Here is a 25,432-nt window from a genome sequence, read left to right as displayed (position 1 = left end):
ATCAAAACTGGTACCCAGTCAAAGGATTGTATTCCTGGGAGCAAACTTGGACACAACATCCCAGATGGCATTCCTCACTTCAGAAAAACAAGTCTATCTGACAGCCTACTTCAAACAAATGGCCACCAGAACCCAGCTATCTGCAAGAAAAATACTGCAGGCCCTAGGGTCATGGCCTCATGTATACTGCTAATTCCATATGCAAGACTGCATATGAGGAAACTTCAATGGTACTTAAGTCTTTGGTGCCAACATTCTCAGGACCTGGAAACAGTCATTCCTATGATACCCTGTCTAAGGAAAGAGTTTCTTTGGTGGGTCGAAGCATGCAACCTCAACAAGGGACTGCCCTTTACTCAACCCCAAGCCACCCAGACCCTAACCACAGATACATCACACTATGCCTGGGGAGCACACATGGACGGCAAATGCATTCAGGACCACTGGAGCCCAAGTCAAATTCATCTGCACATCAACCAAAAAGAGATGCTAGCTGTGCAGAACACCCTAACAGCTTTCAGATCTGTATTCTTTCCAGGACAACAACTAATAAAATTCAACCAAATAGCGTTCCAGGAACCAACCAATGAATCACAAAAAATATATATAATCCAGAAGCGCAGAAGTGCAAACACTATAGATTCCACTGGAAAGAAAAGTCTGGGGTATCGCAAATAAATACTTTAATAAAAAGTATGATTAAGCGCTTTCATCAACCAAACTGTTGACTTCTTCAGAATACAATGTTAATACATTCTAACCCTTAAATATCTTAGTTTTTTGGCAACAAAACATAATTGACCGATTAACAACCTGTAAAATCTTCTTTAAAGTGATACCCTATCTATGCATCTAAACATAATGCAAAATAAAACCTCCTCTAAACATTAAGTGCAATAAAATCACATTAAAATTCATAGTACAATACTTGTTATGTATACAACCAATGCCCATCTGAAATCTCTACTTTAACAACGTGCCAATAATACAGGCTTAATAGGTATACTATCATTCAAGCCGGGATTGGTAGTGGCATCAAGTAGCAACTGCCACTTGACTTCTTTCTCCCCTAATAAAGCCTTAATATTACCTCCCCTCGGGTTGCGATTTTCTCCTTTACTTGCTATATATGCCTGTAAAGGGCATTGTTAACATCCTTCTTTTTAATATTATATGTGTGTTCGTATATTCTGTTTTTGAACATTCTTTCTGTTTTCCCAGTGTAATACCCTGAACATAACATACATTTAGCTAAATGTACTATGTATGTACTGTTACAATTTCCATTAATAAACTTAACTTTAGTTTTATAATTGTCAAATATGATACTGTCTAATTCTACTATGTATTTACAATAGTTACAGTTTCCACACTTTTGTGTGTGTCCCAATTTGTTATGTTTCCTCATACAATCATTGTTTTTCTTCAGATTACACTTAATATTCCTGTCCATCTTGTATACAAAACTTGGTGCTTCTTCTATAACTTGGCTGATGTCTTCATCAGCCTTCAAAATATTCCAATTGTCACGTATAACCCACTTGACTCTATCTGTATAAGGTCCAAACTTCACTATACATGCCCTATTGAACCGGGTTTGATTAACTTGCTCTTTCCTGGACTCAACCTGCTAATTCCTATTACCTAAAATGGGCTTGTATTTTTTTTATCCCATTCCTTGACATAATTTGCCACATCTTCTATTAAACCCTTAGGATAGCCACTCTCCAAAAATAAGGAGCTGATGTATTGTATTTCTAATAGCATATCACTATGACTAGATGTCATTCTTGCTACTCTGATACACTGCCCTTTAAATATGTTACGCAATAATTTCCTTGGATGGTTGCTGCTATATTTTAAATAGTTGTTACTAAAAGTTTTCTTTCTATAAATCTTAGATTTGAACCCTATATTGGAATGAGATATGTAGGTATCTAAGTATGCGATACCATCCTTACTAACAGAATGGGTAAATTTTAGGAATGGGCTTGTATCGTTTAAGTATCTAATGAAATGATCAATAATGTCAAAAGGACCATCCCATAAGATAAAAATATCGTCCAGGAACCTAGTGTATAGTTTTATATAACTAACAAATTTGTTGTTGAAAACATTATTTTCTTCCCAGTCTGTCATAACAAAATTTGCAAATATGGGGGCGCATGCCACCCCCATAGCCACACCCTTAGTTTGTTTGTAGTATTCACCTTCAGAAAAAATAAAATTATCTAATACAATAGACATGCATTCAATAATTAGGTTCTGTCGGTGATTACCCAACTTAGCGTATTTAATAATACTATTATGAAATCCGTCCAACCTCTCCTGTTTAGGAATACATGAGAAAAGGTCGACTACATCTATAGTAATAAATGTCAATTCTTTCTTCCACATATTGGAAGTCAACCTGCTTAAAAAATCCCATGAATCTTTAATCACATGTGATACGTTGTCATAAATGTGCTTCAACCATTTGTCAATGGCAGATCCTTTACAAAAGGTTTTAGATTGACTACCCGATATGATGGGTCTGAAAGGGGGGGGGTGGTTGTTAATATCCTTGTGTATCTTAGGGATACCCACTATGGTGGCTAGTTTAGGATGATCCACCTTCATGTGCTCAAACTCTTCTAGATGTTATCCTGCTCTCCAATAGGTATTCCCCTAGATACATGTCGATACGTCTATATGCGATATCGATTTCATTTAAAGATACTGATTCATAGTTCCCTGAATGTTGTAATATATCATACATCTTATTGATGTACTCATAGCTATCATAAATCACTACTCCCCCTCCCTTATCGGGTTTCATAATCCTGATATTGCTATCCATTTTAAGTTGTTTCAGAATAGCAGTTTCCTTGTGTCAAATTGTTGTTCTGCCTATTGTATTTGGTGACCCATGAAAGTGAGTACATCTCCTTAGTTACCACTTTCTCATATGTGGCTATACTTGGATGTGTGGGTGATACAAACATACTTTTTTTCGATCGCTTGTTTGGAGTAAATATTCTAGTTTTCCCCTTAAAAAAGATAGTCAAATTTAATTTCCTGAGAAACAATTTCAGCTCAGCGTGTCAACTATATCAAACCTTGTCTTTGGTAAAGAGTCTAAAATACTCTTTGTCTATCTCCATATCAGTGTAGATATCCACATTAAATGTACCCATAGTCAACTGCACACCCTTTTGTGATATAATCTCAGAGGAATGTGAATCCTTTACTAAGGCTGTATTATGTTCCATCCCTCCTCTCTGCTACTCCAATCTCTCTTGTCTTTGTTCCAGTTTTTGTTCCGATACTCCTGTTGGTACTGCTTTGTACCCCTCTGAAAATTTTTGTAATTGTTACTGTATCCATTGTATGCTTAACTACTAGTAGTTCCTTGTTCATGTCACCTTTGATTAGCTATCCCAGAAGTATATTTGAATTCAGATCTATCAATTTCTTTCCAAAGGTACGCTTTCTTTAGTCTAAACGGTTCTAAATCACGCTCAATTTTTTTGTTTTTCTTAAATGTTTTATCAATTCTGTTCTCCACATTTTTAAGCTGATTAATGTACAGTTTCTGCCATTCAGAAAATAATAAATAATTTTGAATAGCAGTATTCAGTTCCTCAGTTTCAACAAGCAAATGGCATAATCTCTCATCATTATGTTTAATAATAAGCTTCATAAACTCGTGTCCAAATTTATTAAATAACAGTTCATATTCATTCCATATATTTTCTGTTCGTGTAATGCCCATGGGTATTTTAAAAAAAAGTAATCCTACTGGAAATATTTAAATCAGTACATTTTCTTAAATAGGCATTATCGATTTGAATGCCTTTAACGGTATCAAGCTTTTTACCCAACGAATATATCATGTCTCTTAATGTTCTCTTTTCAGTGTCACTGCTTGAATGAACAAAGTCCTTCTTTGTAATACCTTGACCCTTACATGAGTCAAAGTCGTATTCCAAGTTTAGTACATCATTAAAGTTCAAATTATAGCCACTAGTATGATAGTCTTTTACTGCTGTAGTGTTGTTAGAAATATTGTTCACAATACCTTTGCCGTTAACATCTGTTGAATATGTACACATGTTTCCCGTTTTCTTAGGTCTCGCTCCATTGTGTAGATTCTCCTCCTCCAAATTATCATGTAAAGAGAAATCTAAGATTATTTCTCTCTCCGAGCCCTTGCTGTTGTCCTTGTTGCTGACAATCCTATAAGAGGCCGAAGTATTTTCACGAGCGTCCTCATTAACGGCAGTGCCTTGACCGTTGGGTATTTCCTCTGAGGCATCACTTCCATTTCGAACTAACATACGGTGAACTGATGCTTCTGTGCATCCCATACTATTTTGCTTGAACAATTCAATAAGCCTAGTAACTTCACCCTTGAGTATGCTTATTTCCGACTGAAGTTTAAGCATGTCATCTCTTCTCACAAGTAATAAAAACAGACAACACCAAAGTTATGTGGTACATCAACAAGCAGGGGGGAACACATTCTTGCCCACTCTTCAGGCTAGCCATAGCTGTGTGGAACACAGCATTGGACATGCAAGTCCATCTGCAAGCCCAATTCCTGCCAAGCAAACAAAATTCACTGGCAGACAACTTAAGCAGAAATCTACTAGACCCACACGAGTGGCAGTTAGAGCCCAGCACCTTCAGCCTTCTGATTCACCCCAGAGGTGGACCTTTTTGCCTCCCCCTACAACCACCAGATCAGCAGATTCTGCACCAGGAACCCTCACAGCAGGGCCTGGAAAGTGAATGCCCTATCCTTTCAGTGGGTAAATTCTCTCAGTTTATGCATTTCCAGCCCTGCCCCTTCTCTCAAGACTATTACTCAAGTCAGACAGGACAGACCGAGGACAAGTGATTGCCCCGGACTGGCCAAACCAGCACTGGTACCCACTCCTGTGCAGGGTGACTTTGGTGCCACCATGGCACCTACATCCGAACCCTACCCTGCTCTCTCAGCAGGAGGGGCAGATTTTATATCCACATCTGCAAACCCTAAAGCTTACAGCCTGGCTTATCCCTTGAATCCTATCCCAGCAGCTCTGAGCAAACAGGTGCTGGACGTCATTCTTGAAGCCAGAAGACCCAGTACAAGGAAATCCTGTGCGGATAAGTGGAAAAGATACTGCTCATGGAGCCTGGCTAAAGGAGAGGACACAACTCTGCCCTCCCTGCCTTTAATTTTGGATTACTTAGCAGATCTACTACACAAAGGCCTGTCTTTCTCTTCCATTAAGATTCATGCCTCAGCCATTTCGGGTCATTACAACACTTAGTCACCTCTCTTCTCTCACCCTCTTATCAAACAGTTCTTGAGAGGGGCAAACAACTTAAGGCAACCAAGGAGAGCACCCACCCTTGCTTGACACCTTAACTTTGTACTGGAAAAGCTCACACTTCCACCGTTTGAGCCTGCAGCATCAGCGGACTTAAAATTCCTCTCTTGGAAAACAGCATTGCTTCTAGCCATCACTTCAGCTAGAAGAGTGTCTGAACTGCAAGCACTTATGACTGTGGAACCCTTCATTATTTTCTATGCTGACAGGGTCTCTCTCAGGACAAACCCTTCCTTTATGCTTAAAGTGGTGTCCAGTGTGGCTCTCAATCAATCCATACATTTTCCAACCTTTTTCCCTAATCCTCAAAATAAAGGGGAAAGGATTTTGCACTCCTTGGATGTGCACAGACAGCTCAGATTTTACCTGGATAGGGCTAAGGCCTTCAGAAAATCAGACCAGCTGTTAGTCAGCTTTGCAACTAGGGCAGAGGGCAAGGCCATTTCTAAGCAAACTATATCTAAATGGATAGCACATTACATCCATTTCTGCTACAAGCACCATGGGAAACCAACCCCGCAGGGGGTCAGAACACACTCCACTAGGGCAACATCTGCCTCCATTGCATTTCTCAGGGGAGACCCTACCAGAGACATCCTGGAAGCTCCTACCTGGAGTTCAGTACACACTTTCATCAAGCACTACCATTTGCCTATCTTCTCCAAATCCATGGCAGGCTTTGCAACAGCAGTCCTGCAGGGCATCCTAGCCAGCCCTAACTCTTCCTAACTGCCTCCACCCAAGTGTGATGACTGCAACAGTGAAACATGAAGAACATAGTGCAGTTGTGTACACTTACATAAATGTAGATGTTCGAGTGTATTCACTGTTGCAGTCCTGGTTTCCCTCCCTCCAACCCCCCTGGTCTCTCTCTCTCTCTCTCTCCTTAATCTATCTAGGCCTTTACCCCCCCATTTTCAGGGGTATTGGTATTGTTATTTACTTTTTACTGGTGGTGTTTTCCTCCACCATAACTTAGCTCCTTTTTGGGGGGCTCCTGACATTTGGGGCAAAAAAAAACTGATGTACTGGCTTCGGCTGCCTGTTTATATACCCCTGACACCAGTTCTGGAGTGACAGCAACCGACGCAGAAATACTAAGTCTCTGGTATTCGGGCCGACTGAGGGCTACCTGCAGGCAGATAACCCAAGTGTGATGACTGCAACAGTGAATACACTCGAGCATCTACATTTATGGTAAGTGTACACAACTGTACTTTTTATCCTGTCCATAGGTAGGTCTGATTTCTCTGCACTTTACCTCCAGTACTTCGATTCTTGGGATGTTGCTGAAGCTCAAGGAGGAGATTCCAGAGTCCCTTAGGCCCATTGAACATGTTTCTTTCTCCATCTAAGTCTAGCAAGGTTGCAACCAGTACTTTTACCTCCGTGAGAGTACCTCTTGACAAAGAAGAAAGGGCTCTTTACTACACCTCAGTCTCAGTAACTTAATAACAGCATGAATGATCTAGCAGTCATCCCATTCAGACAAATGCTTTTAACGGACACAATGCTGATACTGAGTGAAGCTAGGAAATCCAACACAAGGAAGTGGAAGAGGTTGTCCATCTTTTGCCTTGCAAGAAACTAGTATCCTAATTCAGCTAACGTGTCTCATTCAACTCTTTGTCAAACCTTGTGCCTCTTTGAAGGTATATGTTTCAGCCATCTTTCCTGTGTTCAGAGCCTCCTTTTTACTCATAGTAGTCAAGCAATTCCTAAAGGAGGTACTTCATCTCAGACCCCCAAAAAAGGAATTCCTCTACCATGGCACATTAACTATGTATTTGTGAGACTAACCCTGCCACTGTTTGAATCTTCTTCCATCTCCATTGCAGTAATGTACCTCTCCTGAAAGACTCTGTTTTTGGTGGTTATGACATATGCTAGAAGAATCCCTGAGTTGCACATCATAATATATAAAGAACCATTCTTGATCTTCTGTAAGGACAGAAACACTCTTGTGTACCAACCTTACTGCCTTGCCCAGAGGGGTGACATATACATTTCCTTGAATCAAGCGGAGTTCAAGTGGGATGCAGTCTGACACAGCCAAGAGACAACATTCTGGAATTCATGCTATCTGTTTAGCTCCCATGGGTGGGAATTGCAGTGAATATACATCTACAATTTTGGTCAAGTTCCAAAGACAACTGTACTTTCTCCCTAAATGTCAAGTATCTGCATATTAAAGCCTCCAGTTACAGATGTATGGATCCTGCAGAACTGATTATTTCAGTCTTGGTCACGGGTATCATTTTAAGATCAGTCTTACTGAAAAATTAAATTAATCCAGATAGTCAAATGTAAAAAGTTATAAACCATTTTGTTGGAAGACACTCTTGTTAAAACTGCACACCGTATCATGCATGAAATTATCCACAGTATTTATCAAGACAGGTAAATCTCCCATATCTTCCATACAGACACAGTACGTAATCCTGATGATAATCAGAAGCTGAATACTAACACTGTCTTTAAGCCTAAAGGTGCTCATTTGCACAATTAGTCCAGCAGCCACATTCTGCCAAAAGGCATTTCATGAAAGGGTTCAACTGAATTGCCTATGAATGAGTTGTCTGAACCTCTTTATGTGTATTGTTCATTGTTTCTGTCCTGTTGCTTGTCATAGTTTACTGAGAGACCTGACAAAAAAAAAAAATATCTAAGTATGTCTGACATTTTCAATGATAATTTATTGTGGAGTGCTGTTTTTACTTGTTTTCTAATTATGATGAGACACAAACTCTGAGTGTCACATTTGTTTGTTACTGTTTCTGTCTCTGGACTAAGTCTTGCAACGTTGTGCAATTTCAGGTCTTCATCAAAAAGCTAATAGGCAGAAGTCTTCCGTAAGATTTTGCCATGCCTTCTCTGGACCACTCCAAGCTGTCCATTCGTGAAATGAACGAGGATGAATCTGAGATGGTGCTTGAGATGTTAAAGGTAAGTAATGTGATGTGAAGCAGTAGCTTTTCTAAGGGGTTGTCTTATGTAAGTAGTGAACATTTCAGCTAATGGTTGTGGGGAAGAACAAGTAAGTGGCTGGATTATGAATTTAATTTTGGAGAGTTCTGATGTTACGGAATGGCTTTTTTAAGAGTTTGCTTGAAAGAACAAGCAGTTAATAATCTGGTAGGGCAGACATTTCTGTAGTTCATTGAAGATCTGAGCAAAACTGAGAATAAATTATTATACTCCATTTTGCTTAGGGATATGTACAGACCAATTATGTTAACATCGGAAGAATATACCCTTTAGAGAACTGGATGCATTTGTTTAAATAACTGCTTGTATCACTCACACAGCATTGAAACATGTTAACAGTATGTACAGTTCAGTTTACATTCCATGCATTGGTTGCTTTTTTCTTAATGCTGTGTAGAGTTTGACATACATTTCCTAGCTGATCAGTGCTGCATATATCTTGTGTTGTAATCACTTGCGACATCTGTTTTACATGAGCAAATATATTTCAGTGACTGCATTATTAGTTCAGGTAGGGAAAAGATGTTTATGTATATAACAAAAAACATAAAAATTTGAACTGATCAAGAGCAAAGCATTTAGGCTGGCATAGTTATTTCTGAAATAGGTATTGGGGAAATAATACGCAGTGAAGTCTGAACCATCTGCATATGTTTGTTTTAGTGATCCAGAAGGTGTCTACTTTTGTTTTAAATATAGAAATTAGGAAAACTGCATATCTAGATGGATCTATATCTTATTATCGCAAAGTGAAAATGTCGAACGGCAAAACAGAGAAAGTGCCGAAATGGCGAATGTCGGTGTTTGAGATTGCAGTACAGTGAAGATTGGGATATTTGCCCTTTCCTCACTGTAGTGTGATCTCGGAGTTGGAATATATATTTAGCGGGGGCTGTGGGGGGGTGCAGCCCCCCACAATACCAAATTCGAGTTTCGGCATTTTCGCTCTTGTGAGCGTTCGATATTTTCAGTTTGTGATGTTATGATATAGACGTATCTAGATGACCAAACTGAAATTAGCCAAGGAGATAAGTAACATATGCATTCTTTTTTGACAGTTGGTGTATGAAAGGCTTGCCCTTGATGGTCCTTGGTGTAAGAAAGGACTGCCCTTGATGGTCCTTGGTTTAATTTTTCTTCACTAGTCATAAATCAGTAGAAAACATAGACAACTCTTCATTCAGATTTATCCATTATCCATTCAAATACATGCCATAATGTAACACTTGCTGTGCAAGATCACACATCTTTTGAGACCAACAGTTGGTCCAGCTGTCACTAGCAAGCACCTTTCTGCAAATCAGGAAATAACGAGCAAAATGTTTAATGCCGTGGGCATTTTTTAAAACTATACATACAGGAAATTCTTGGGTGAAAGTGGCAGAAGAAATAACTACTCGCAGGGGAAACAGGATGTATTGAACTTTTTACATTTATATGTTACATGGTGTCACATTGGATATGTATATTTACAGACACTAAGAAAATATTCTTTTTTTGAGTTTATGTGCTTATAATTGCAGAAGTATAATTTGCATTTGGAAGATCGGCCATCTCCATCTGACAGAAATGATCTTATTTTAAAATGATCGAGCAGGAAACTGAAATTCAGTTTGTACATCAATAGAAAAGTAGTAGTTGAGAAAAGGTACAGTATTGCCACATTTATGTACGTCTTCAGGGAACAAGCATTACATGTGAAAGTTAAAATAGTAGTTGAGAAAAGGTACAGTATCGCCACATTTATGTATGTCTTCAGGGAACAAGCATTACATGTGAAAGTTAAAATAGTAGTAGTAATAAGAAAGATGTTCAGGAACTGGCAAAACATGCTGAGAATTACTAAGCAAAATGTTGAATAGCAACTAGACACAGGCGCAGAATATAATGTCTCTGAAGGTATTTTTGAAGCACTGGGGTGGAAAGGTTCCCTAAAAATTACTGTCAGCATGCTGCTAACATACTGAGGCCATGTAGTTAAAGCTGTTGGGTCAGAAACTACCAGCTTGTGAAAAATGAAAATAAGAAGTCTGATATTGTGTTTCAGACAGTAACACTTAAAGTAAATTCTCCTAGTGTTCTAGGCTGATTAACTTATCTGAGAAGCTAGAAATGTCAAATGAATTAACAGTGTGAGAGCAATAATTGCAAGTGTATAGCAGCTGTCACACAGTGAAAAGGGTATGTTGAATTCTGTGTAGAGCCATACCACTGATATCCTTTTACTGTACTGATTTAGTTAAAGTTTATGACAATAGTCAGTAGCATGTGGTGTAAAATAAATTCTATTGCTATGCAAGTGAAATGTTTCCCCAAGGGAAATACCATTTGAACTTAAAAATAGATTAGATCCGAGGACTACCAAGATAGATGCACAGTGAGTAACAACTAAATTTCAGCTGTCCCAGTGTGAAAACAGAAACTCTGAAGAGAGAGCCAGTAAACTCATAAATTTCAGTAACTGGTTAGTTCGTGCACCACTTGGATGGCAGCAAAATAGAAATTCAGAGAACCTGAAAAAAAAATCAGTAACAACAGGTGAGCAAAAACACTGACTGGGAAGAATTCTGCAGCTGCTCAGCAAGAAGCAGTGCAAGCTCCAGCTTTAGTGCAAGACATGCCTTCCAGTAAACTAGAGGAAAAAAATAAGTCAAATTTACTCATTTGTGATAAAATAAATGCAACACTGATGGAATACATCAACTCAGATATCAAAAGGCTGGAAAAATAGAAGTAGTTTTAAATAGATACTCAAATGAGGTGATAAAACTGCAAAAATCAGAGGTCGAAATGCAGAAAAGGCTGGCTGAATATGAGATTGCTCAAGAAGAGATGTTTCAACAAATAGTAGAATTAGAGGACAGAGCTTGTAGGGAAAACCTGAGATTTTCTGTTGTACCAGAGAAGCTGGAAGAAAATGGACTGTGTTAATTTTATGAAAACACAAATAAGCAACTGGACTGGTATTCCACAGCAGGAGTTGTTAGTTGAAAGGGCATTTTTAGTATAATTCACTCCTTCCCCATTTTTGCATATATATATATGTGACACCATAAACATTTAAAGATAATACAAAAGGTGTCACTATGTTAAAACGTTATTATTCCCACCTTTTTTGTTAAATATCTAGTTCCAGCTTTTGTGTTACATTCATACACTAATGCTTAGCAGGTTGATCACAACTTACAAAGCCTACACAACTAAAACCTATTAACATAATACTACCCTACAAAACTATGTACATTTTCCAATATTGAAACTTTACCCTGCTAATAAGAACAGTTGTCCCAAACCTTCAGCCACACTCGCAGACCTGAGTTAACCTAAAGGAAGGTTATCCATGCTAAGATGCATGGTACAGCCTGTGTGGTTTTGTCTTATCTTTATTGTTCTCCCAAATTGGGAAAACACTTAAATGTTTCAGAAAACATTATCTTCTAGCTATTGAAAGAAAGTCATTGAAAGAAAGAAGTATTCCATTTTGATGTGCTCTTTATCAGATTGTCTCCATGGAGATGTGAGAACCAGATACAAAATTATTTTCACAAGCATTTATTTGCTAGAGGAAAACTTTTATATTCAGTGTTCATTTTTATTGATTTGCATTCTCTTAAAACTTGTTACTAGATTACCTTTTACTGGATCATGCCAAGGGCCTTAATACAGTCATTCCCCTGTATAAGAATGAGAAAAAGGACATCAGTTTTTCTTGTATCATGCTCTTTTGCTCAGAGTTTTCTTCTACACTTCTAAAAACTGAACAAGGAGAAATAGAAAATAAGGGAAAAACATAGGCACCTGTTTATTTTAGTATCCCCACTACACTTGAAAATAACTGAGAAAACATTACTTTATAGCATGCAGATTAGATCATACATTATAAAAATACTACTAAGTACAAATTTTTGTTTTACATGCAGTTAACGCTCTCCCTCCTCTTCCCCTTTCTTAAGTTTTCTTCCAAACATTAATGACATGAAGTAGGGCATATGTTTTAGAGATCCCTATAAGTTTAAACAAAGTCAAAAATCTAGTTATCTCCCGGTTTTCTTGTTCTGTCATGTTTCACAAATATAATTAATGCTTTGTAATCCCATATTTATTTGTCAATTTCTGAGTTACTGGTTTTATTTCTTTTATTTTTTGTCTCCCAAATCCAGTCTCTGCTTCATTTCCAGCACACCCTCAGTTCTTCTAATCATCTCTTGTGTTTTTCCATCTCTTAAGCATCTTCCATTGAAGCATTGGAAAAGGTTTCACTGGCACAGTCTCTCTCTGTTTTTTATTGCCAGAAAAACAAGATGCAGAATATCCTCCTGTTTTATAGTTCACTTTTTGTTGGGAGAAAGTAAGTAAAACTCCGATCAAGACGGCTGAAAATTAACTATTTAACAAAACAGAAAATGTAAAATAAAAGGTAAGCTCTTTCACAAATACTCAGTCTGTTTCTTCAGATCGTATACAAACCACTAAAGGAAGAACGTTTAAAAATCTAAGACGGTCCAATCATTGAAACACATGCAGTCAGCTGACTCATGAATGAATCAGCCAATCAAGTGTTCACTATGGGCCAAGCCCCCAAAAGTGTATTTTAATAACATAAGGGGTGGGATTTCAACACTGGCTTCAATGAACTATATTAAAAATGTAGTGTGCAAATAGCTATGTTAAAGGAGAAAAACGTGAATTTGATAAAAGCTTTTCAGGATGGTTATTCAGCGGAATAACTTGGACAAAAGAAAAGAAGATTGCATATATTAATCGCAAGAGGAGTTCCAATAGAGGTAGAAGATAAAAAAGATAATAATGGTAGATCTGTAGTACTAAGGGGCTACTGGTATGTATTTATGTTCCACTTAAAACTGCTTTAATGGCGTCAAAGAAAATTCTGGTAGAAGTAATCTGCTTTCAGCAGGGAATATTACTTCTAGGTGGAAATGGAATTTGATTGCAGCAGTGAAGATGTGTCGGGGGGGGGGTGTCTGGGGGGCCCAGAAAGGAAAACAAAGGATGGTATATTTTTGAAGAAATTTATGAAGATATTTGGTATGGAAGATGTGAATTTACTTATTATTCCCCAAGATACAAAAACTGGGCTGGGCTATACAGAATTAACATTTCACAGGAACATGTGCTGTAATTGAACGTTTTGATACGCATTCAATAACTATTTCAGATCATGTGCCAATAATTACTAAAATAAAATGCGGGGGGAGTTATTAGAGAAGATAGAATTTTTTTCTGAAAATATAGCTAAGGAGTGGGATAAAATTAAAGTGGGAGTTTAAAAATAGGGTGAAAATAAAGGGAAGAGAGACAGAGATGGTTAAGAAGTAACAATAATTATTTAGAGGGACTGACAAATGTTAAAGTATTGCAGAATAAGGGGAATTTCACAGAGCAAGAAGAGGAGCAATTGCAGAATGCTAAACAGAAAATAAGGGATTACCTTTATAATATGCATGATTTCGGGAAGATTTGCTGTTAAGCAGCTATGTTTTGATAATAACTGCAGAGTACAAAAGGTTTTAGCACGACGACTCAGGCAACAGAAAGTAGAAGGGGTTATCACCAAGCTTAGGGAGCCTATAACAAGGAAGATGACAGAGAAATACTGTAGAGGTATTAGAAATATTTCAGAAATGTTCTGTAAGTCTGTATAAAGCAGAGAAATGTGGAAGTCAAGGTACAAATGGAAATGTTTATGGAAGAATTAAATATGCCAAGGTTAGAAGTAGATGTGGCTCAATTACTAACAGGATAGAAGGAGATGAGATAAAAATGGTGATGTATAACTAATCCACAAGAAAGTCCCCAAGAATAGGTGGTATTCCTCTGGAAGTTTGGAAGCTAGGAGGGAAAAAACTGATAAAGATCTAGAAGGTTTTATTTATTTATTTATTTATTTATTTATTTATTTTCAGTTTGATTACCGGGGAAGTCCACTGAGCCAGAAAGTGCCCATTTTCAGTGGAGGCCCGGGGAGAAAAGCTCCATAAGCAATACAATAATGGTTACATAACGTTAAAGGTAAAATACATGTAAAAATTCATACAGTAAGGTAATGCAAATGCATAAAATGTACATCATAAAACACAGTTAACAGATAATAGAGAACACAGTTTACAGGTATTTCCATTCAGAGCAGCATGATCAACTGTCTGTAAAGTAAAAGATCTAAGGTTCTTGTGTTATTACACTGGAAGGGGGGGGGGGCAGTTTGCATGCAGATGTTCTAATTAAGTAATAAAATGAAAAAAAGGCTTCCACCACAACGAAAAGTTCACTGAGAAATTCTGTTAAAATGTAGGCTTTAATAAAACGAAGAAATAAAAAGCACAAGTTGTGCTGTTCAAGTTGCAGGTCAAACAGGATAAGCACTTTCAGTTAAAAAACCTTCAGATCCTAGTGTGTAGACCTGACTTACTGCTGTTAAATAAAGATCCTTAATTGCTCAACCAATCACATACAGCAATCAGATGCACTCCTTCCTTAAGCCTCCATTTCATTTCTTAATTAGGCTTCTCTCTTTCAAAATAGGTTTAATAGGAACTACTCTGTTGAGCCCTGGAAATAAATTAGCTCTGAGGTTAATGATCTATTAGCTTTCTTCCTTTTCAGTTTTGTTGACAATGTCTCCTCCACGAAGGTTAGTAGTCACATTTGCGATAACCATAAAGCTAAATGAATGCCCTGGATTTTCATACACATGTCCATATAGGGCATTGGTTACCACTTTATTCTTGATGTCTAACAGGTGGTGAAGTATCCGTTCCTTAAACTTTCTATTGGTCTTTCCCACATAATAGGCTTGGCACAAATTACAAGTGCCAACGTATGTAACATTCTTGGTGTTGCAGTTAGCAAAACCAGAGAACTTATAGCATTTGTTAGTTACCAGATGAACAAAACTGTTGGAACATTTAATGTGGCTGCAAGCTTTTGCAAAAGCCACATTTCCAAGTTCCTAACCTATTTCCTCCTTCTGTACTCTGCTTGTTAGGTATTCCATCATAGTTGCACAATAAATCCTTTAAGTTTTTCTTATTTTTATAATCAAACTTAGGTGTTTCCCCTACTATTCTCTTAATTTTACTGTCAGCAGTTAAGACTGGCCAAAATTTCTTGATGGTTTCACAGACATCAAAGGAGTCAGTGCTGTAGGTCATCATGCATCTGAGACTGCTGCTGTTCCCACCTTTCTTCACATCACTCTGCTTCCGTTTCGAGTAGTACTGTTGCCCTTTGTTGTATCGAATGGACATTGCTTTGCCTTTACTCATGACTAATTGTTTTTCATTATAGCCTCTTGAAGCAAAATTCTGTAAGAGTTTGTACAGGGCTTGGATATCCTGGTCACTTGATTTTCAGCAATATTCTGTCTCGGGTGCATGCTATTGTAGTATAGCATATGGTTCCTCCAATTTGGTTTCCTGAATATAGTGGTGCCAATTCCTTTGCTATTATTCATTGAAATTATCACGTCTAAGAACTCAATCTCATTTGCTGACGTTTTCACTTCAAATCTTAGAAAGCTAGTTGTACTTGTTAAATAGTTGACAAAATCATTTAGGCGTTGCATACTGCCCTTCCATAGGAATGTAACATCATCCACAAACCTTTTGTAAAAGATGATGCATTCCTTCCATTCATTTTTCGTATCCATTTCCCATTGCCTTTCTCATTCAGCTAGGACTATATTGGCATAGCTGTTTGCACAGGGGGTGCCCATGGCTACCCCCCATTTCTGCCAATAGTAGCTCCCACCATAGAGGAACACATTGCTCTCCAGGACCAATTCCAGGAAGCTGCATAATAGATTCACATCCATGTTTGCTTCAAAATGAGAGGTAAAGTCCTTTACTTCTATTCCTAGATCGTTGGGTATGCAAGTGAATAAATTGACATCCATCGTCACCAAAATGAGGTTGTCTATGGAGCTTTCTTGCTCCATTCTTTCTTACAGTCTCTCCAGCAGCTGACCAGTGTCCCTCAATACAGTATGTGCGAAAGGCAATAACTTCTTGAGTTCAGTTTCCACATAGATTGAAATGGGCTCAGTGACCCATCCTCTCCCCGAAACTGTCGGTCGCAGAGGGGGTGTCAACACTGTTCTTATGAATCTTAGGCAACCCTTTGATAACAGGTATAGTTGGATATACCATTTCAAGAAAGTCATATAGATTTTTATCAATTGCTCTCGTCATTAATTTGTCATACAGGACATTCTGTACTGAGGACATCAGTCTGTCTGCTTGATACTTCTCGATGTTGTGGTCTGTGTCACTATGGCTTAACATTAATTTGTCATGCAGGACATTCTGTACTGAGGACATCAGTCTGTCTACTTGATACTTCTCGATGTTGTGGTCTGTGTCACTATGGCTTAACATTAATTTGTCGTACAGGACATTCTGTACTGAGGACATCAGTCTGTCTACTTGATACTTCTCGATGTTGTGGTCTGTGTCACTATGGCTTAACAGTAATTTGTCATACAGGACATTCTGTACTGAGGACATCAGTCTGGCACTCTTATCCCTCGGCCACTCAAACAGGCGACCATTAGTAAAATCAAAATAATCTCTCTTCAGTTTGTTAATTTTTATATTTTTCAATTTGTTCTCATAGGTTTCCAATTTATATTGCAGGGTTTCTAGTTTAAACACGCAGCTATCGGGTAATCGCGTAGTTTACATTTGCATTTGCTTACATTCAATAAGAGCAGAAACCTCATCTTCATGTGGCTTAAAGTAGTCCATTAGCAGCTGCATGTAACGGAAGCTTGTCTCTATGTTAATCTCCTGCCATTTGGCCAGGAGATCAGGGTAGGTGTTCCCATAGCTGGGCATACACCTAATTCTCAATCCCCTCGGTATCACATTAATATGTAGACATGCTTCCATGTGAAATCGCTGCCATTGCAGCCTCTTGAGCTTATAGGCTTCATTCTCAACTTCTCTAAAGATGTTATCAAATTCTTCATTACAGTCTGTAATCAGTTCCTGATTCACACCAGTCTTTATACTGATATCAAATAAAGGATTGTGCATACCTGCATTACATGTAGTATTAGATGTTCTTCATCTCACATTGCTGCAGTCCTTACACTTGGGTAGTCCGCTGTCCTCGGTCGGCCCGAATATCAAAGTATAAGGCTGACGTTGGTCAAGGCGCATTTGACTGACATCAGGACGTCAGGGTACAAATGCGCATGACCGACGTCATATCCTCAGTCTTTTTTGCCGCATGGTCCAATGCAGAAGCAGCGTTGCAAGTGCCGGTTGGCGTTCTGAAATTGTTCGATTTCGGAGTTTCAGACCGAATCAAAGTTGGCTAAGTACCCCGTTGGGGAATATTTTGGTTTTTTCTTGCCTCAGTGGTTTACCGGATGTCAGAAAAAGTGAATAATTGTATTTCTTGTGGGAAACAGATACCGCATAGAGACTACCATACTTTGTGTATTCCTTGTTTAGGGCCGGAGCACGACGTTGTTGGGTGTCGCTCTTGTGCTAGATTCAATAAGCGCACTATTAAGAGAAGATTAGATTGTGCCAGGTTAGTCTTCGGGAAGCGGTGCAATTATAAAATGCCGTCGGATGCTCCGGCCCGCTTCTTCGAAGAAGCGCAAGGACAAAGCTGTTAAACCTAGGCTAGAGGAACCGTCAGTACCGGACGCCGGTTCTTTAGAGGGGTCGGTGGAGCCGGTGGTTTCACCGGAGGTTTCTTTGGGATCCCAGGGAGAGACTTTGTTATTGCAGGATGTGGCCTCTCAGGAGGCAGGCCAGGCTGATGGGGCTTCTCAGGTTACTATACTCCCTCCTGCCTAGGGTGGTTAGGCCCTCTCCTTCTGTTTCCAAGGCTTCTCCCAGGGGCAGGCCAGGTTTAGCTTCAGTTGGTGTTACCCCTAGTTCTTCAGGAACTGTGCCCAAGAAGCATATGCTTAAAATGGCAGAAGATTTGATTACTTTGATTAGGGGTTCTATGCCCTCCTGATAAGAGACCTAGGGTGGAGCCTGAGCTAGGGAGTTTTGAGCAGGCTTCAGATGTTTCAGAGTCTTCGGCTGAAGACTTGCAGGAGTACTCTCCTTATTCTGATTCTGATGTGGATGATTCTACTCCTGCTTCTCCTCCTGAGGATTTTTCTTTTTCAGAAACTCTTCATTCCATGAGGGAGCATTTTAAGTGGGAAGGTCAGGACTTTTCTGATTCCAGGAAAAGGCTTAGGGAATTTTTGTTTTTACCCCAGTATAGGCCTTTGGCTATACCTCCTGTTTTGGATGTAGTGGAAGATGTTTTTACAGAGGCTTCTCTTAATCCTGATTCTTTGCCTCCTGCTCCTGTTAAACCGGATAGATATTACAGGGTGCCTGAAGCTCATAAGTATCTTTTTAAGTGTCCTAGGGCAGACCCAGAAACTGTTAGCCAGGGGCCTAAAGGTGTTAAGGCTTCTGTTGTAAAGAATCCGGTTCCTGCAGACAAAGAGGCCAGGGCCTTGGATAGATGGGGAAAGAAAGTTTATACTTCTTCCACTCTTGCTATGAGGGCTTTGAATTGCCAGTTTCACATGTTGAAATACCAAAACTATCTCCTTTCACAATTGAAGTCTAAGGTTGATGCTCTGGCAGAAGGTATTGATTGTAAAGAGTTGCAAGATTTAGTACATGTTTCTGAACAGGTGGGTAAGCATTCTTTGCAATGTGGTTTTGATGCTGTACAGGCCTCGTCTAGGGTGGCTGCCACTGGGTCAGTTCTTCGCAGGCACGCCTGGCTGAGGGATCAAAATTTATCTGACCATGTTAAAACAAGGATTTTAGATGCTCCTTTACAATCTGACGTGTTGTTTGGTTCTCCTGTTGAGGCAGTTTTAAAGAAAATGGAAGACAAGGCTAAGTCTATGCAGAAAGATTTTTTGCAGGTCCAGCCTCCAAAGTTTAGTAGAAATTGGCCTACTAAGGGGTGGACGTATCCTTCTTATGATTCCCAGTCTAGGGGTAGATCTAGACGTGGTAGGGGCAGAGTTCAAGGCTCTTTCAGGCCTAGAACAGGGAGTTCTCCTGCACAGTCTTCGGGTGAGGGCAGGGGTCAGTCCTTTCGTAAACAGACCCAATGACCTACCTTTTCAGCTGCCAGAGCCTTCTCGTCTGGCAGCACCTTTGGGAGGAAGGTTGGCACTTTTCAAAGAAAATTGGAGTTTAATTACCCAAGACAGATGGGTATTGGATATCATACACCACGGTTACAGGTTTTATTTCCATACTTTGCCTCCTTTCAAAGGCATGCCAGACGTTCCTCCTCAACAAAGAATACAGGCTCACAAGCAAATTTCTCTGTTACACCAAATAGGGGCCATACAGCCGGTCCCTATGCCAGAAGTGGGCCTAGGATTTTATTCTCGCCTGTTCCTAGTACCAAAGAAAGGGAACACGTGGAGACCAATTTTGGACTTATCTATCCTCAACACTTATCTGGACATTCCCAAGTTCAAAATGTTGACGTTACAGCAGCTTTTACCTCTGCTGGGCAAAGATCATTGGATGGTAACTTTGGATCTCAAGGAGGCTTACCTTCATGTTCCTATCAGACTAAGTTGCAGGAAGTATCTGCGTTTTCGAGCTGGGACTTCTCACTATCAGTTCTCTGCATTGCCCTTTGGCTTATCTACTGCGCCCAGAGTGTTAACGAAAGTTCTGGCTCCAGTGATAGCTTTCTTCAGGCTCAAAGGAATACAGATCTATCCTTATTTGGACGACTGCCTGATTCTGGCTCAAGGAAGGGAAGAGCTCCTTCATCATTTGGAATATGTGATAGCAGTGCTAAGATGCCTGGGGTATTCTGTGAACGAAATAAAGTCCAGTCTAGTACCCTCTCAGGACATGTGCTTTCTGGGTGTGAGACTGAATACAGCATCCCAGATGGCCTTTTTAACCCCGGACAAACAAAAGAGTCTTTCCCTTTACTTCCATCAACTATCTCTTCAGTCTGGGCTGACTGCAAGGACAGTCCTTCAAGCCTTAGGGTTCATGGCATCTTGTATTCTGGTGCTTCCCAATGCCAAACTGCATATGAGGAAGCTGCAATGGTATCTCAAAAATGTATGGACACAGCACTGCCAGGATCTGGACACTGTCATTCAAATAATACCTTGCATTCAAAAGGAATTTTTGTGGTGGGCTCAGGAATGTCACCTAAACAAGGGACTCTCTGTGACCCGGCCAGAGGCGAGTCAGATTTTAACGACAGATGCCTCAGACAAAGCTTGGGGAGCTCATCTAAATGGAAAGTGGATACAAGACAAGTGGCCTGCCAGACTACAACATCTACATATCAACCTGAAGGAGATGTTAGCAGTCCAGTTTGCATTAATAGCTTTCAAGGATTTACTTCTTCCAGGGCAGGTGTTGATTCTAACAGACAACACAACTGTCATGTGGTACATCAACAAGCAAGGGGGAACGCATTCTTATCCTCTATGCAGGCAAGCAGTGATTTTGTGGGAGACTGCTCTCAGTTTACAGCTCAATCTTCAGGCAAGGTTTCTGCCAGGAGCACAGAACTCCTTAGCAGATGTGTTGAGCAGGCAATTATGGATCCCCACGAGTGGAAATTGGATCCTCATGTATTTCAGAAATTGACAGTGTCATGGGGAACTCCAGACATAGATCTGTTCGCTTCTCCACTAAACCATCAGCTGCCAAAGTTATGCACAAAAAGGTTTCATCCCACAGCTTGGAGAGTGGATGCTCTTTCTTTCAACTGGAGCAATCTTCATGTGTATGCCTTTCCACCTCTGCCTCTCCTCCCAAAGGTACTTCTAAAGGTCAGACAGGACAAGCCAAGGATGATTTTAATAGCTCCAGATTGGCCTCGACAGCACTGGTACCCATTACTGAGAAGTCTGGTACGGAAGCCTCCATGGCCTTTGCCTTCGATTCCACACCTGTTATCACAGGAGGACAGCCATTTGCTCAATGTCAAGCTTCACTCTCTGCACCTAACAGCCTGGCATATTCTGTTTTGAATCATAGTGGGCCTCCACTTCCTCAGCAAGTTTTGAATGTAATTTTGGAAGCTAGAAGGCCTAGTACAAGGAAAGTGTACGCAGATAAATGGAAGAGATTTTTATTTTGGAGTGCAGCAAAAATTTTGATGTTTCTGAGCCTAATTTGAGTGTGGCTCTTCAATATCTTACTGAGTTACTGGACAAAGGTTTGTCTTTCTCTTCTATTAAGGTTCATGCTGCAGCAATTTCGGCTCACTATGATTGTGACCCACCATTGTTTTCTCATCCTTTGTTCAAGCAATTTCTTAGAGGGGCAAAGAATATAAGACCCCCACGAAGAGCTCCTACTCCTGCTTGGGATCTCAATTTTGTGTTGGAGAAACTCACTCTACAACCTTTTGAGCCTGCAGCTACTTGTGAGTTGAAATATTTATCATGGAAGACTGCTTTTTTGTTGGCCATTACCTCTGCAAGAAGGGTGTCTGAATTGCAGGCCCTTATGGCGGTTGAGCCTTTCTTGATTTTCCATAAGGATAGGGTATCTTTACGTACTAATCCTTCCTTTATGCCTAAGGTGGTTTCTAGTGTGGCTTTAAACCAAACTATTCATTTGCCTACTTTTTATGCAAATCCCCAAAATAAAGGGGAGAAGATTTTGCACACTTTAGATGTACACAGGCAGTTGCGATATTATTTGGACAGAACTAAAGGGTTCAGGCAGTCTCAGCAATTATTTGTTTCTTTTGCTTTGAGTTCTCAGGGCAAGCCTGTGTCAAAACAAACTATTTCTAAGTGGATTGGGTTTTGCATTGCTTTCTGTTATTCCCATCATGGCAAGGAGATTCCAGCTGGGATTAGGCCTCATTCCACTAGAGCTACTGCCACTTCGACAGCTTTTTTGAGGGGGGTGGCAACCAAAGATATTTTGGAGGCAGCTACTTGGAGTTCAGTGCATACTTTCTCTAGGCATTATCACCTGCCACTTTACTCTAAATCCAGGGCTGGTTTTGCCACTGCTGTTTTGCAGGGCATTTTGGCAGCTCCGGCTTCCTTATAGTTTGGCCATCCTCCCATACCTCTGCTTTGGGATTCTACCCAAGTGTAAGGACTGCAGCAATGTGAGATGAAGAACATAGTACAGTATTGTACCTACCATAAATGTAGATGTTCGAAGATCCACATTGCTGCAGTCCAATTTACCCTCCCTCCTTCCCCTCTGTAGTTAGAGGTGGTTGTGTGGGTTGAGTTGTAAATATTGTGTATATAGTGTATATTTTGTACATATTATTAGGGCAAGGGTGCTTGGTTATTTGTCTTGCTGTCTTTTGGTTTTGACCTTTATTTTTAGGGTCTTCTGACATCTGGGGCAAGAAAAGACTGAGGATATGACGTCGGTCATGCGCATTTGTACCCTGACGTCCTGATGTCAGTCAAATGCGCCTTGACCGACGTCAGCCTTATACTTTGATATTCGGGCCGACCGAGGACAGCAGACTACCCAAGTGTAAGGACTGCAGCAATGTGGATCTTCGAACATCTACATTTATGGTAGGTACAAAACTGTACTTTTTCTGACCATTTTCCATCACAAAATACACTGTTGACACCAAAACGAAGAAATAAAAAGCAAAAATTGTGCTGCTCAAGTTGCAGGTCAAACAGGATAAGCGCTTTCAGTTAAAAAACCTTCAGATCCTAGTGTGTAGACCTGACTTACTGCTGTTAAATAAAGATCCTTAATTACTCAACCAATCACATACAGCAATCAGATGTGCTTTTTATTTCTTCGTTTTATTAAAGCCTACATTTTAACAGAATTTCTCAGTGAACTTTTCGTTGTGGTGGAAGCCTTTTTTTCATTTTACTATTTTTGCCTATTAAGGCTTCCTCTGGAGGTGGTTTTTGGTTTGGTTGTTTGTGCTTGTTTTTTTTACCTTAACACCTCACACAGTCGTTATTTGTTACTGCTTTGGTGTCAACACTGTATTTTGTGATGGAAAATGGTCGGAAAACTAATACTACATGTAATGCAGGTATGCACAATCCTTTATTTGATATCAGTATAAAGACTGGTATGAATCAGGAACTGATTACAGACTGTAATGAAGAATTTGATAACATCTTTAGAGAAGTTGAGAATGCAGCCTGTAAGCTCAAGAGGCTGCAATGGCAGCAATTTCACATGGAAGCGTGTCTACATCATAATGTGATACCGAGGGGATTGAGAATTAGGTGTATGCCCAGCTGTGGGAGCACCTACCCCGATCTCCTGGCCAAATGGCAGGAGATTAACATAGAGACAAGCTTCCGTTACATGCAGCTGCTAATAGAACACTTTAAGCCACATGAAGATGAGGTTTCTGCTCTTATTGAATGTAAGCAAAAGCAAGTGGAATCTATGCGATTACCCGATAGCTGCTTGTTTAAGCTAGAAACCCTGCAATATAAATTGGAAACCTATGAGAACAAATTGAAAAATATAAAAATTAACAAACTGAAGAGAGATTATTTTGATTTTACTAACGGTCGCCTGTTTGAGTGGCCGAGGGATAAGAGAGCACCAGATAGACAAGAACACTCTGACAACATGGGAAATGTACCTGTGACACGCAGGACTGTTTCTAGTGTGAATGTACATGCTGAAGTACATAGTAATATACACACTAATGGGCAACATCCTGAATTAGCCTATCGCAATACTCCTAACAATAGGACTAATGGTAGTATAGTTAACAATGACTCTGGTATGCTCGAGGTCATTACATCACTAACAGAAAATGATAATGCAGTGAATGTAGACACTGCATCGGCAGGAAGCATTCAGCCTTCAAGTGAAATAGTTCCGAGCGTGATACCAAAGAAGGGATCTGTCCATGCACCTTTGTTACAGCAACTCCCTTTTTTATTAACACAGAAAAATGTCGGGACATCCAGGTCAGAAAGCAGAGAGAGGAAAAAGAGGAAGGTAACTTAGGAATCTCAATGAGCTTAGATGAATCGATTTTGTTGGTAATTAATATATCCGATTATGAGCTGATAGCTACACAAAAGAGTGTTCTGCAAAGAGGCATGAGCTTCATACCCTCAATACGTTCTGACCTGAGTGAGTTAGTGACAGACTTAAGGTGCTTTGGTAGGAACGTTACGTTGAAGTGTCTTTTTGACAATGAAAATACTGGTACAAACTATACATCGTCTGTGTTGAAAAAACCAAGATGTTCATCGTGCATACAGCTGCAGTCATAACAGATGGGTTCTCCTGCCGTCAGGCGGGTCCTCGGTCGGCCGATTTCCAAAGTCTAGGTCCGGCGTCGGTTGTTGTCGCTTTTTTTCCTGACGTCAGTGCGACAGGGGTATATAAGACACAGCCGACGCCATTTTCTTCAGTCTTTTTTGTCGCGCGGTGCCCGAAGCAGAAGCAGTTCGCAAGGGCCGGTCGGCCAGCTCTTGAAATTACGAAAATTTGGAAACCGAAGTCTTCTTTAAAGCTAAGTACCCCGTTGGGGAAACTTTTCTTGCCTCAGACCGATGTCAGACAAAGTTAACAATTGTATTTCTTGTGGGAAGCAAATACCGCATAAGGATTTCCATTCCCTCTGTATACCTTGTTTAGGCCCAGACCACGACGTCTCGGGCTGTCGCTTTTGTGCTACTTTCAATAAACGCATTATTAAGCGTCGGGCGGAGTTCGCCCAACACTTTTTTGGTAAAGCTTTTGATTATAAAATGTCGTCGGAGACTCCGACTACCGTTTTGTCCAAAAAACGCAAGGACAAAGACCGACACCATGCCAAAACCGGCTACATGTGGTCCGGTTCTCAGCGAGGCGCCTACACAGCCCCTGACTACCGACGACACTTCTCTGGCGGTGTCTTCTGTAACCGAGACCGCAGGTACCTCGGCCCATACCCTGACTACAGCCGAAGCCACTGCGAGTGCTGAGCCTCTTAATGTGGACAGGTCCACTTCCACCCATGGTGTCTTCAGACCCTCATCGTCCTTTTCCATAAAGGCCTTTACTAAGTCCAAATCAGCCATGCATCCCAAGAGGCCTGTTGCACAGGGCCCATCTCCAGGTCCC

General features: G+C 40.1%; 1 protein-coding gene across 1 annotated transcript in view; it reads left to right on the top strand.

Annotated features, from left to right (window-relative positions):
* NAT14 (N-acetyltransferase 14 (putative)) overlaps positions 1-25,432 on the top strand; it is a 335,493-nt gene that overhangs the window by 48,558 nt on the left and 261,503 nt on the right. Inside the window, exon 2 of the mRNA XM_044081541.1 lies at positions 8,178-8,306. Within this exon, the coding sequence (XP_043937476.1) occupies positions 8,226-8,306 (81 nt within the window). The 5' untranslated portion in view covers positions 8,178-8,225. The remainder of the gene's footprint in view (positions 1-8,177; positions 8,307-25,432) is intronic.

This window comes from Protopterus annectens, chromosome 1.part1 (genome assembly GCF_019279795.1).
Source record: "Protopterus annectens isolate FY-2018-M chromosome 1.part1, PAN1.0, whole genome shotgun sequence".
Lineage (NCBI taxonomy): Eukaryota > Metazoa > Chordata > Ceratodontiformes > Protopteridae > Protopterus > Protopterus annectens.
Note: the sequence above shows the minus strand (reverse complement) of the source record. Positions and strands in the feature narration are given on the sequence as shown.